General features: G+C 39.0%; 1 protein-coding gene across 2 annotated transcripts in view; it reads right to left on the bottom strand.

Annotated features, from left to right (window-relative positions):
- Window positions 1–686: 686 nt before the first annotated feature.
- LOC135473938 (RNA-binding protein 26-like) overlaps window positions 687–14,674 on the bottom strand; it is a 29,782-nt gene continuing 15,794 nt past the window's right edge. The window contains exons 11-22 of one of the 2 annotated variants that reach the window (XM_064753894.1): window positions 13,491–13,618; window positions 13,001–13,138; window positions 12,320–12,469; window positions 11,865–12,011; window positions 8,671–8,748; window positions 6,909–6,971; window positions 6,506–6,589; window positions 6,180–6,284; window positions 5,457–5,678; window positions 4,872–4,955; window positions 4,082–4,204; window positions 687–3,790 (exon numbers count right to left, since the gene is read on the bottom strand). In XM_064753894.1, coding sequence (XP_064609964.1) covers window positions 3,695–3,790; window positions 4,082–4,204; window positions 4,872–4,955; window positions 5,457–5,678; window positions 6,180–6,284; window positions 6,506–6,589; window positions 6,909–6,971; window positions 8,671–8,748; window positions 11,865–12,011; window positions 12,320–12,469; window positions 13,001–13,138; window positions 13,491–13,618 — 1,418 coding nt within the window. In that variant the 3' untranslated portion in view covers window positions 687–3,694. Of the gene's footprint in view, window positions 3,791–3,815; window positions 4,205–4,871; window positions 4,956–5,456; window positions 5,679–6,179; window positions 6,285–6,505; window positions 6,590–6,908; window positions 6,972–8,670; window positions 8,749–11,864; window positions 12,012–12,319; window positions 12,470–13,000; window positions 13,139–13,490; window positions 13,619–14,674 lie in introns of those variants that run through there. The other variant, XM_064753893.1, reaches the window with a different exon arrangement.

A 14,674-nucleotide genomic window follows, 5' to 3' on the forward strand; every position in this document is an offset into this window, starting at 1 on the left:
TGTAGTTAAGCCAGGTATCAACATTCAGACCTCAACACTCCCCTGTTCACTGTGGTCAAGTCAGACATCAATATTCACTGTGGTCAAGTCAGTATTCATCAATATTCACTGTGGTCAAGTCAGACTTAAGTATTCACTGTGGTCAAGGTATCAACATTCCGTGGTCAAATCAGACATCTACATGTATGTTCCTCGTGATCAAACCAGGCATCAATGTTCCCTGTGGTGATATCGGGCGTCAAACTTCCCTATGGCCAACAGACATTTACCAATGTACATTCCCTGTGGTGATGTCAGGTGGCAAACTTCCCTGTGGTCAAGCCAGGCAATCCTGAAGTCAGTCCCATATCAATGCTGGATATCTACTGCACTTATAGTCTCTGAGCAACTGATCCTGTGAATCAAACAGAATAAAACGAGATTTAAACATGAACTAAATGTTAATAGTAGTATATCATGTTCACAGTAGTTAACTATGGTTATCTGATGATTTATTATTCTTATAAGTGTGATACTCTCAATTACACCAGCTTTAACGTTATATTCATCGTAAAAAATGAAATTTGTATGTTTAGTCTTTTGTCAAAAACAACTAAAATAACTAGTAAATCATAACTAATCCATAACTAAAGTGCTTTTCTTGAAAGTACCCTTTCGGGAAGAGTTTTGGGGGTTGTGGTGGTTGCAAGTTTTCTTTTTCTTTTTTTTTTTTTCACCACTTTTTTTTTTATTATTCACATATTTTGATCATTCTTCTTTTCTGCCATTTCTTTTTTCTTTTCACTTTTATTTCTTTTCTCTTCATGAATCTTTTATTTTCATAACCATCCAGCATGTTTTCTTTTCTTCACCAACCACCACATTTATATACAAAGATAACCACAATTTCAAAATGACAAGAAGTAATTTAAATATTACAGTACTCTTACATGATTTCAAAGTCAAAATACAATCCACAGTATACAGTGTAACAGTGAAAGCCTTGAAAACAATATATACATTTGCATGTACATGAATGAAAACAAACTGTTCTCCATTTACAAGTTTTTTATCATTATCACTGGGACTTTACAGCAACAACTGACTATATGCACCAAGGAGGACATTAAAACCAGGTAAACAGAAACACTGATAAAAGCTAACCAAAAGAGGCACAGGTCAGTCAAACCCCGCACAGCTCTGTGCATTAAAAGTGAATCAGTAAAAGGACAGTAATGTAAATAAACAGACATACATCAAATTCGCATTATTTAATTTCACACACAAATAACAGATAGTAAAGAAACAATAATATTTAACAATGTTCTTTCTTGCACACATGAAAACAGTACCAATGGCTTTTCACTGGTTGGCAAGCATTCTGATCTAACACATGGTTTAAGGAATTCTCTCTCTCCAATTTCCACCAATACAAGGTAGCCTCTGTTTAACTATGTAAACGAGATGTTTATATTGCACAGGAGAACATATAGGTGCTTTCTAAAAGTTAAATGAAATTTATGACAATATTTACACTGCCACAATCTTCTCTACGGAATGAACATTATCAAAAATGCTGACTGTTTTAACATTATTGTCATTGCCCAAATTTCCAAGAATTTCTAAGAACATAGGCAAACTGAACCGCTTTGCTACAAGCTGACCCACCGGGCATATTTAATAGCGGCTGGACCGTATTAGCTGAAACATTAGGTACAGAGGCAAACAGAACTGCTGTGCTACAATATAGCAGCTGAAACACTGGGCACATTAGCTGAAACATTGGGTACAGAGGCAAACAGAACTGCTGTGTTACAATATAGCAGCTGAAACACTGGGCACATTAGCTGAAACATTGGGTACGATTGGCAAACAGAACTGCTGTGCTACAATATAGCAGCTGAAACACTGGGCACATTAGCTGCAGCATGGGGTACAGAGGCAAACAGAACTGCTGTGCTACAATATAGCAGCTGAAACACTGGGCACATTAGCTGCAGCATGGGGTACAGAGGCAAACAGAACTGCTATGTTACAATATAGCAGCTGAAACACTGGGCACATTAGCTGAAACATTGGTGCAGAGGCAAACAGAATTCCTGTGCTACAATATAGCAGCTGAAACACTGGGCACATTAGCTGAAACATGGGGTACAGAGGCAAACAGAACTGCTGTGCTACAATATAGCAGCTGAAACACTGGGCACATTAGCTTCAGCATGGGGTACAGAGGCAAACAGAACTGCTGTGCTACAATATAGCAGCTGAAACACTGGGCACATTAGCTGAAACACTGGGTACAGAGGGAAACAGAATTGCTGTGCTACAATATAGCAGCTGAAACACTGGGCACATTAGCTGCAGCATGGGGTACGCAGGAACCCCTAGGCACATTGACCATACTTCATCATGTGACAAATCAGATTCTAACACCACACTACACTTCCTTTAAATCATCACCAGCCAAAACTCGTCAGACATTGCCTCTACCTTCAAAGAATTACGGAAATTTCATGCTGCATTCTCAGCAAATCAACATATAATGGAACAACTTCACACATTACATCTTCATATTATGTGTCAGTGATCACTACTTCTCTCGACGTCAGGATCAGGCACGTTTGCCGTTAAGTAGTAGATATGACCTTTCAGTAGTCGATATGACCTTTCAGCACTTCTCCAATACAAAACTTTAAAACACCATGACAAGATTTACAACAGTATCCAGATTTATGTGCGATGACATGAGAGACAAAACAGTTCCATAAAATAAAAGAGTATGATTAAATACTAATCCAATATAGCTTGTTGATTTAAGACGTAGGGAAATACATTACCATTAGCCCAATACAATTAATTCTGAACAGATTTGCGTATTAATTCAGGCAGTAAAATGTAAAATCCACCTCATGTAAGAGTGCATATTCACTAAACAAAAAAGGCTTTAATGCCTTTAAAAAAAGGACAACTCTTAACCTTTTTGTGCTTTAAACAGTTGCAAAGAAAGAAAAGGAAAAAAAAAACAAGAAAAAAAGTCTGAAGGTTCATGTACATGTCACTGCACCAAAATTACACCACATCAAATCTTTCCACAAAGCTTCACAGTGTTAAGTTACTGCTGGACTCACTAGTTGTGACCAACAAAATTGCATACAAGATGTAGAATATACACCTTCAACCCCATCTCTGATTGTTAAGCTTTCCTTAAAAAGTAGGAACACTTACTTCTGCACTGTGTCAAACTACTGTCATAAAACTGATTAAGATTTGTGTGGAATGATGTGGATGGCAGGAGACCAGTCTGACTGAAAAATGTGACTCTGGGGATTTCTTTGCCGGGGATGAGCCAGAATATTTTTTCAAACGAATTCAAATCTTGCGTACACACCTTACACTAGATCAGACAAAACTATGAAGGCCGACCAATGAGCTCCTGTGGAGGTTACTTCTGTAACTAGTAATCTGCAATGGCATTCCTTCCACATAGGTTACATGCTGCCTCAGTGTTCACACCAATGTCTCTGTTTACTGACACCTGTTACCATTTAGTATTACATGCATAATGAACTTGCTCCCAACATGTCTTTCGAGAAGACAGAAATGAGGATCTACACTTGTTGGGACCCACAAATATTCTCAATTTCTGATGTTAACCACTGCCTATGAGAAAGTTCTGAATCGCAAGAGCCTCTTGTTTCCATGGTTACTGGTGTTGTTACCGCCTCCAGGATCGGCTCTCTTCGTCTTCCTCCTCTTCATCATCAGCAGCTAGTAAGGCATCTTCATCTATCTCATCTAATATCCCACTCACCTGCAACAGACAAAAACACATGGGCTGAGCGTCTTCTAAATTGACATTGCTCCATGTAATACTATGTTTACCATTTACTGGTCTGCTCATTGGCGGAGTGGTAAATGGTCAGTGAAATCAACAATTTATCTACAGACAACAAAGTTATTAGCACAGGGCACCTTTCATTTGTAAACTGAAGAAAGTAGGTAAGGAACTAGCACTTGTAATGATAGTCACAGCACAGGACAGCCTGTAGGAGTAGCATGCCAGAGGGCCCCAGATATATTCACATATCTGTACAGTCATTACTTCATCATCATCGTCGTCATCGTCATCATCTTCTCCTGGATCCTGCGATGTAGAGAGAACACCAGGGATGTGCCACTTCATGATTAAAGTCTTCCCTTTGAACTCTGTCCCAGTAGCAGCCACCTGAACAAAAAGTCAGCAAAACAATAGATAACTAAATCTCTGCCATTGCATGTGGACGCCACATGGATAGTATGTGGATTTATAAAAACCTGTCGATGTATTAATGTGATTGGTGTGTTATATTGTTCTGAACCGGTTTCACTTCACTGATGGCAATGCAGCTCCCACGTAACCATCACACCTTACCAGGTACTTGACAAACCTCCTGACTTCAGGTCTCTGCTGTGGCTGTGAACTCAGTCATCAAGAAATAATACACTTCTGGAAAAAGCCATTGGTCTGCATGACCAGTGATAACAAGGATGTAGCATACATTGTGAACGGCGTAACTAAATGAAGATATCTTGTCCCCTGATTTTGTCAGCAGCTCTGGCAGACCAGGATGCTGTGTGCACAAGGGTTTAATCTAGCACCATTTGCAACAAGCTGAATGTTCACAGACAGCTCGGTAATTATGATGCAGAACATTTCCAGCTAAAAATAACGACAGGTTAACAGTGAAGTTTAACACAGGCATATTTAATAATTACATTGCTAAAGAATGGAAAAAGAAACAATGTTCTTGTCAATAATTACTTCTCAACACGGATAGCTTTAATCTAATATTTTCGGACATTTCTCCATGTCCTTTATTAGAAACTTTTGAAAAAAACAAAACATCGCCCACCTTCTCTGCATCCTGTCTAGTTTTAAATGTAACAACTGCTGCTTGGTCGCCTTCAAAATCTACGTTCTCCACCTCACCATGTTGCTGGAACAGAAATTATTGATCTTTAGTTTGTTTTACAGAGCATATGAAGTTAATAGCTGAAAAAAGCAAAAATGATTTATCAGAAAGAGTTTTAAGTGAAACTGGAGTTTCTGTCTGATGTGAATGTAAATTTACTCATCTAAGAGACTGCATACATGACTTCAGTGGTAAATGTAGTGCATGTTCACACAATGATTTCACTTGTACTACAACTGTTGGGTATCCAGAGTGGGTGGGATTAGCAGAAGCCTGGTGGAAACTCCCCAACCCTTTCCGTATACCTAATAGGCATCCCTAGCTCCTGATGTAAGGTCAGCTCTGCCACCCAAGCAGCAGATGGATTTAAACACCTTACCACATTCACATACAGCCAGTGGTCTCAAATGAAATGTACTCCCAAAAACCTTAATCAGCGAGACAGCATTAGCCACATAGACCAGAGGATTTGCAGCAGGATAGTAAGTGAAAACATATATGTACAAAATACACTTTACTACTTACTGCTAAATGTAACAAGAGATCATTTTTGTCGTCTGGGCCAAAACCAGACATTTTTAATTGCTTTGGTCTTCTGTCAAGTCGTCGACTGACTGCCGTGAAGCCGCGTCCTCGCCCCCCTCTGCCTCCTCGAGACCAAGTGGTGGACCCCCGACCACGCCCCCGGGGTATAGAACCCCTCCCTCTCCCACGACCTCGGCCTGACAGCAAGCCCATGGATGCAGCCTGAAACAAGAGCAATGGCAGCACATCCTCATTTCTCATCAACAACAGAAACTCTGTACTATTTTGATTCTTCTGAAGTAGATTTTATAGTTTGTTTATCTAAATCACTCTGGATTATTTCACCTGTTGTACAGCACTGAGAAATGCTGACAACAAAGGGAAATACTGACAATGAGAAATGTCAAAAGCCCTGAGAAATGTTGACAACAGTGGGAAATGTTGACACAGTGGGAAATCTCAAAAGCAGTGAGAAATGTCAAAAAGAAGTGACACATATCAAAAGCAGTGATTTATTTATTTATCTGATTGGTGTTTTACCCTGTACTCAAAAATATTTCACATATACAACAGCGACCAGCATTGTAGTGGGAGGAACAAAAGCAGTGAGAAATGTTGACAACAATTACAGGACTTCATACTGACACCACTCAGAAGCTATGGAATAGACTTATTACACTGGCTTGTTAGTTAGAAATGTATGAATAAGGACAAGAAACTCACCTCTCGTGTGAGATCATCTAGCTTCTTCCTCAGATCTGATGTATCATCACCAGCATGTTGTTTAGAGATCAATTCTAATTCTGTATCCAGTATTTCTTTCTTAGCCTGAAACGCAAAAAAAAGGGTAACCGGTTCTGTCCACAAGATTTCTTCTCCTAACTTAAAAGTAATATGTTATGATTTTTAGTATGAAGAAACTGATCCATTCTTTGCCATTAAATATCTATTTGCTGGTTTTTGAGAAATCAAATTTTGGACTGATTGGCCAGTTTCATGAGGAAAGAATATCCCCAGGTGAGACAGGTATTTAGTTTATTTTAACTTACCTGAACATCAGATTTGAATGTTGTTTTTTTAGGCATCAGCTCAGTCTTCAGGTTGTCAATCTGAACAGACAAATCTTTGATTGTCTGTCAGGAAGAAAGAAAAAGCTTGTTCACAATATGCACAGATTTAGGATAAAGTCATTCATGTACACATGCCTTAAAATTATTCAGAAACACTTCAGACTTATTATTTGTTAATGCTGTCAGCTAAGATAGATCATGGCCCCATTGACACAATAGCTCAAGATGAAGATATGTCTCCAAGATGGATGAAAGAATATTTTTGGCTTTAAATGACAGTCTTGTGCAAATGATTTGGAAATGTAAACATCAAAGATATACCTGATTGGCAAACAAATGCATATTTGAACAGACCATACTGAGTGCCTGTTAAACAACACACCTGCATCAGACTAGCTTTATCCTCAGCTTTATCCTTGCTCTTTTCTACCTTCCCCAGGAGGAGCTGAATATGAAAGGTAACATATCAGTATATCATGTTCAACATATCAGTATGAGGCATCATGTTTAACATATCAGTACGAGAGCCTATGTTTAACAAATCAGTATGAGGCATCATGTTTAACATATCAGTATGAGAGATCATGTTTAACATATCAGTATGAGGCATCATGTTTAACATATCAGTATGAGGCGTCATGCTTAACATATCAGTACGAGGCGTCATGTTTAACATATCAGTATGAGGCATCATGTTTAACACATCGGTATGAGGCATCATGTTTAACATATCAGTACGAGAGCCTATGTTTAACATATCAGTACGAGAGATCATGTTTAACACATCGGTATGAGGCATCATGTTTAACATATCAGTATGAGGCATCATGTTCAACATATCAGTATGAGGCATCATGTTTAACATATCAGTATGAGGCGTCATGCTTAACATCGGTATGAGGCATCATGTTTAACATATCAGTACGAGAGCCTATGTTTAACATATCAGTATGAGGCATCATGTTTAACATATCAGTATGAGGCGTCATGCTTAACATATCAGTACGAGGCGTCATGTTTAACATATCAGTATGAGGCGTCATGTTTAACACATCGGTATGAGGCATCATGTTTAACACATCGGTATGAGGCATCATGTTTAACATATCGGTATGAGGCATCATGTTTAACATATCAGTATGAGGCATCATGTTTAACATATCAGTATGAGGCGTCATGCTTAACATCGGTATGAGGCATCATGTTTAACATATCAGCATGAGAGATCATGTTTAACATATCAGTATGAGGCGTCATGTTTAACACATCGGTATGAGGCATCATGTTTAACATATCAGTACGAGAGCCTATGTTTAACATATCAGTATGAGGCATCAACATTTAACATATCAGTATGAGGCATCATGTTTAACATATCGGTATGAGGCATCATGTTTAACATTGGTATGAGGCATCACGTTTAACATTGGTATGAGGCATCATGTTTAACATATCAGTATGAGAGATCATGTTTAACATATCGGTATGAGGCATCACGTTTAACATATCAGTATGAGGCATCATGTTTAACATATCGGTATGAGGCATCATGTTTAACATATCAGTACGAGAGATCATGTTTATCATATCGGTATGAGGCATCATGTTTAACATATCAGTACGAGAGCCTATGTTTAACATATCAGTATGAGGCATCAACATTTAACATATCAGTATGAGGCATCATGTTTAACATATCAGTATGAGGCGTCATGCTTAACATCGGTATGAGGCATCATGTTTAACATATCAGTATGAGAGATCATGTTTAACATATCGGTATGAGGCATCACGTTTAACATATCAGTATGAGGCATCATGTTTAACATATCGGTATGAGGCATCATGTTTAACATATCAGTATGAGGCATCATGTTTAACATATCAGTATGAGGCATCATGTTTAACATATCGGTATGAGGCATCATGTTTAACATATCGGTATGAGGCATCATGTTTTTAACACATCAGTATGAAAGACTTCAATCAGAGCACACGGATGGCTTCTGACACATACATGACTGATGATAAGAAAAAATGTTACATATGCAATGCAGAGTCTGGTTTACAGGTGGGAGAATCTGGAGTAAAGTACTGCCAGGTCAACAACAAGAACTCATAGAAGACATATGTTTGTGCCATACCTTCTGCTGTTCTATATATCTCTGGAGTAGCTGCTGTTTCTGCTTTTGCAACTCCAACTTCTTTTTCAAAGCTTCTTGCTGTAATAGAAAGAAAGGAAGTTCACATACGCATCAAACAAGTATCTGCACACTCACACAGTTCTGCACTAAAGTAAATAAGTCTGGACACCCTAACTGATTTCCACAGTTGATCACTCACACAGTTCTGCACTAAAGTAAATAAGTCTGGACACCCTAACTAATTTCCACAGTTGATCACTCACAGTTCTGCACTAAAGTAAATAAGTCTGGACACCCTAACTGATTTCCACAGTTGATCACTCACACAGTTCTGCACTAAAGTAAATAAGTCTGGACACCCTAATTGATTTCCACAGTTGATCACTCACACAGTTCTGCACTAAAGTAAATAAGTCTGGGCACCCTAACTGATTTCCACAGTTGATCACTCCTATCAGCTGGCTACTCATATGTATATTTTCTTCACAAACTTTATCTTTCAAATGTAGGTACTTTGTGACCTAAGTATCAACTTCCCTGTATTTTGGTAAACAATGCCTACATGTGCAGGATCAGAAAATAGCTCATCTGTAGCCAAAGACCCCACACCCGTGGTGTATTCTCATCAATAACATATGCATTAGTTAAATATATGTTTAGTGGTTGACAATTTGTATTTCAGCGAATGAACACCAGGTGAAGTACTTTTTCGATGTCACAGTGACAAATTTTGTGCAGTAGTCTTTACATACGGAACAAACCATGGAACTCAAAAGAAGGCAGACCATAATACTGGCCGCCGTCGTACAAGTGAAATATTCTTGAGAACAGTGAAAAACACCAATCAAATAAATAAATAAATCTAAGGAAGAAAAGTTAAATCCATGATTAAAGAAGATGACTTAAAATTGGTCCTCCATAACTGCTGGACACAAAAAGTTTGCATGGTAGAACTGAATACATATGATTATATGTATGATTTCGTTTTGAGTCATTATGAAGATGTGCCTTGCCAAATAACGGGAGTACCACTACATCTTCAGCTCCATGCACCATAACCAAATTCCTCTGGTTATTGGGACAGATATTAGCAGTGCTGAAAGCAGAATAGGATATTTCTTTCCCACCTTTTCGGACATGAAAATGTTGTATGGACTAACCATGTGAGAAAAAAGGAACAAAATATTCCTGCTACAATTACAAGTATACTAGCTAAGGGACCGGCCATATATCGTTTGCATTTGTTTCCAAAAGCCGAACTTGATCTACACCCTTCGTTTGCCCATCTAGTTTAAGGGAAACAAACGAATTCCTGTATCGGTCAGCCACTGCATAGTGATATGTTTAAACATCGTTGGCTAAACGGGCCATCGTGAGTCTATACAAGAAACAAATCCAAATAAACAACAGCAGCAGTGGTTTCACTTGTGAAACCTATGTGGTAGAATATGCCAAAAATCCATGCAGGCCAACATCGTACAAGTACACGAGTACCTGGTAGGGGATTGTTCCCTGTCCAGCAGTAGCACAGCAGGTTTCGTACCAGCCAATGTAGAATGCTGACAAGTATATTGTGCGATGTGTGTCTTTATTTCAGAGTAGGTAATCCTTCATTCCCAAACATAAGTGGGCCTACCAGCACGCATACAGGAAAGCTGCTTTAAAATGTCTACAGACTACATACAAGCTGTCATCTTCAGCTTTTGTCTGAACTCTGAAACAATATTTTAATCATGCGATCTGTTTGTGTTTGCTACCTGCTAACAATTTCTTAAGTAAACACATGTACCAGTTGTCGTTCAGTATGATGTAATCCATACACAGTGTAGAGTTTGTGTTGCTATTGTTCAACTGACAAGTTTGTCAAGAAGACAGTTCAATCCAAGTCTTAGCTGAGGTTACCAAGGCATGGGAGAAGAGATAACATATTTTACTGGAAATGAACTTTACTCCACAACATACTGCGCCTTCACAATTCTAAATTTACTGCAGACATTAGGACAGGCAGTCATGTTGTATCGGAATTGAGGGATTCCTTCCAGAGCCTAAACGAGGGATGCGGGTGCCATATAAAATTTACGTGGTTTGTGTTTGATGGATGACAGGTATGCTTACATTTTTGCTCTACAGATTTCAAGTGAGTTCTGGTGGGGAACCTGGGAATCAGGAAATGGGGCCTTTAAGCTTTTTAGTTAGGTTGAACTGCTCGAATTTTGTTGTCAACTGAACAAACATTGCTTATATTTTTGTAAATTCTCCCCAAATACAAGAGTTTGCTTTGAAGTCATTATGACAAAAGTGTACACTGTATATGAATACAAAAATGCCTGTATATAAATTAAAAACTATCTTTCTGGATTTCTATTTGGTCTGAAAAAGTAGTTTGAAAAAGTTAAAAAATATTCAGCGAATTGATGTCCTAACTGCCCTCCCAATGAGCCTCCTCGCCCTCCCTATTTCACTATTCATTAATGGAACGGCAATTCTCTGACTTCCAATCCCATGCAAGAGAGGCTATGGAGACAAAGGGTCGGTAAATTCAAGATACACCGGGTGGAGGGTTCCTTGTAAATCATGCAACACAAGACACACTGGGTGGAAGGTTCCTTGTAAATCATGCAACACATGACACACCAGGTGGAGGGTTCCTTGTAAATCATGCAACACATGACACACTGGTTGGAGGGTTCCTTGTAAATCATGCTACACAAGACACACCTGGTAGAGGGTTCCTTGTTAATCATGCTTCATACCAAACGATTCATTGGATATAGAATATTTTGTTCAACCAAACAACTAAAAGGTGAGAAACCTAAATTAAAAAAAATAACCAAAACTCATTCTAATACTAATTTGGTATTTAATTTACTGCCCTGTCAACGGGTCATGTGGAAAAGATTTACTTGATTAATGCAGCTGGGTGGAATCCTGACAGTTCTGATCACTGAAGCGTGTCATTGTTGTAGTCGACATTCTTTGCTTTACTAGCGGGACTACTTTTGCCAAGCCTGTTTCCTTTTTGGCTGTTTCCAATAATTGGCTCCAAGGAAAAAAAACAAACGAACTCGACCCCCATTGTTTGAGTGTTCGTTCGTTGCATTCATTTTAACTGAATGCGAAGAAAATGATTTATGGGGACGGTCCCTACAAAGAGCAGGTCAAGTGTCCCAAAAATATGACGAAACAGGGTATACCTTTTTCTGTTGCTCTTCTAGCAGAGACTTCTTGTTGGCCTCCAGTGTGGCTGGGCTGAGTGTGGCTGTGGCAGACTTTGTCTTGAGGGCAGCAGGGTTAAACACAGTCTTGGTTAATGTTCCACCGGATGAGGCATAAAGGAGGGACTGTGGGGAGAGAGAGAGCAGCTGGCTTAACAGGATTCATCAAAAGCCAATGTTAATATTAGTGACAAAATCACCAACAGTTACAGCACTTTCTACTAGCTTCAATGTTACACTAACAAGATATTCCAGAAAACATTTTAATTTCAAGGAAACAATTGCAACATGTTTTATTTGGCAATAATGTGCTATTATTTAGTACAGGCTCCATTTAGTACAGACACCACTGAATCCCATTGACAGTCAAATAAGAAAATGACAAAAAACAGAAACTGAGAATTTATTACACCACAACAAATTTGATACTTTACCTTATCTGATGGTTGACTAGTTTTGGGGATTAAGTTGTTGAGTTGAAGTTTATCAGGAGACGGGATGCCTAGCCTGGTCTTGACAGGTATTCTCTGATCTTCTCCAGTACTGCTAACAGTGCTTCCCCCAGGCTGGCTACCACCAGTCCCCTGTGTACACAAAATAAACACTGTTATCACTAATAAACACATGAAACACTTCTACTTAGAATCTACTTTGTCTTGAAAGTCCAGCTTCTAGTTCCCTATCTGATAAGGTTTTGGGGACCACCCACCAATCATAAAGTTTCACTGTTCTGGCTCCGTATTTTTGATTGATATATTGGTGACAAGCCAAATCTATATTCAAACTCGATAAAGTAGGTCAAAGACAGTCAACATAACCTTGTCAAGCAAGATCAGAATTCTGACCACAAGAAAGGTCAAACTGAAAATTTTAAACCGTTTCCTACTGGACCAAGAACAAGCTGTAAACATTTTTTTGTGCTATCAACGCATCGGCTCGAAAGAATTTATTGAAGAATGGCCAGACAAATTTATGGACATTTACAGCAAATCTGACAGAAAGATAAACACGCGATGACCTTACACATACCGGCACTGCATAGCTGCTTCACAAATCTAACTCAAAAGATAAACCTGTGATGAAGTAACAATCAGAAATGAAGAGAGTTTACTCACAGCCTGTGCGGGCTTATGCCAGAAGAGTTTGATGAATCTGTTGTTGAAGACCGGTTCACTGCTGCGGTAAGCGCTGTTAGCCTCGGCATTGCTCGAGAATGTGATTAGTGCTGCATCGGGGGCATCCTCATGGCGAACCTACAGGCCAAAAGCACAGTGACACACTCAGGGGGCTTGTCATGCAGGGGTTGAGTGCGGATTTTAATATAATTTATTGTTCTCAGAAATGTCAGAAATTAAGAAATATGTCCTGTTACTCAACCTATCTTTGGGACAGAAAATTCAGTTTCTTGATTAGTTTTCAATGTTACACTCAAGAATAATTCACAAGAAGAACGGTCATTCAAGTCCCCAGAATAGTGGAGACTGTGGAATTTGTGGAATTTAGACTCAAAGGCTAGGGTTAAATAAACACATTGTCAATTACATCTGTATTACTGTACTTCAGTCACCTTGGTTTCGAGTTGGTTAGGTTACAGTGAAGACCTACCTGTATATTGACAAGGGTACCGAATTTGCCAAAATGCTCATTGAGCTTGGCAATGGTATTGAATTCAGGAGGAACTTTCCTGACTTCTAAAGTAGCATTATCAGAATTGTAGCCAGACTGTCTGTAACCTGTAACACATGAACGAGAAAAACATCTGCAAATCATGGAACAGACAGGCTGATCTTCTTTAAGTCATAATGTAATAATGTACACCATCACACTCTTAAAAACCAAATCATAGACTCTGGTCTCACTTGCTAAGATGACTAGCCAGTAGTATACACAGTACAGCTCAGGCTAAAAGTCAAAAACAGGCAGGAGATTAGTGTCATCATAGACATCTTGTGGAGAGCTTGTAGAGACAGTCAGTGTTTTTTAGTGTGATTTGAGTGTTTTTGATCGCAAAGTGGCAATCTTCATTTAAATAGTGATTTATGAGTGAGTCCATGCTGACATAAAATATTTGAAAGTGTCATGCAGAGACCTGGCAGAAGAGCCCACGCAGGCTTACTGAACATACGGAAGTGTCATGCAGAGACCTGGAAGAAGAACCCACGCAGGCTTACTGAATATACGGAAGTGTCATGCAGAGACCTGGAAGAAGAACCCACGCAGGCTTACTGAATATACGGAGGTGTCATGCAGAGACCTGGCAGAAGAACCCAGGCAGCCTTACTGAATATACAGAAATTTCATGCAGAGACCTGGAAGAAGGACCCACCCAGGCTTACTGAATATACAGAAATGTCATGCAGAGACCTGGAAGAAGACCCCACACAGGCTTACTGTCCAACAATGACACTTCAGAATTGAAGAACAATAGGCAAGTTGTATTTGAATAAGTAAATAATTCTCACAAATGTTAAACTTTATTAACTGACATACACCATGTGGTCTTGAGAACTATAAACAGCAGGAATAAATTAATGTCTCAAAACTGGCTGCTGGGGCCACATTCACTGTATTTGTGTAAATCCCTCTTCTGTACAACTCCCCTGGTGGCAATCTGGTCAGCAACTGAGGAAGTCTTGTATAGACAATCAGTGATGTAGGCTAATCATGAAAACTTCGTAAACACACCAGTCAGATTGAAAAAAAAATACACCAGCCATTTTGGGGTTAATTGTTGAAAACACTGGTAATTGGGGCTCATCTCACATGTCCATCCACCAGAAGTAACATTC

Source organism: Liolophura sinensis, chromosome 8 (assembly GCF_032854445.1).
Source record: "Liolophura sinensis isolate JHLJ2023 chromosome 8, CUHK_Ljap_v2, whole genome shotgun sequence".
Taxonomy (NCBI): domain Eukaryota; kingdom Metazoa; phylum Mollusca; class Polyplacophora; order Chitonida; family Chitonidae; genus Liolophura; species Liolophura sinensis.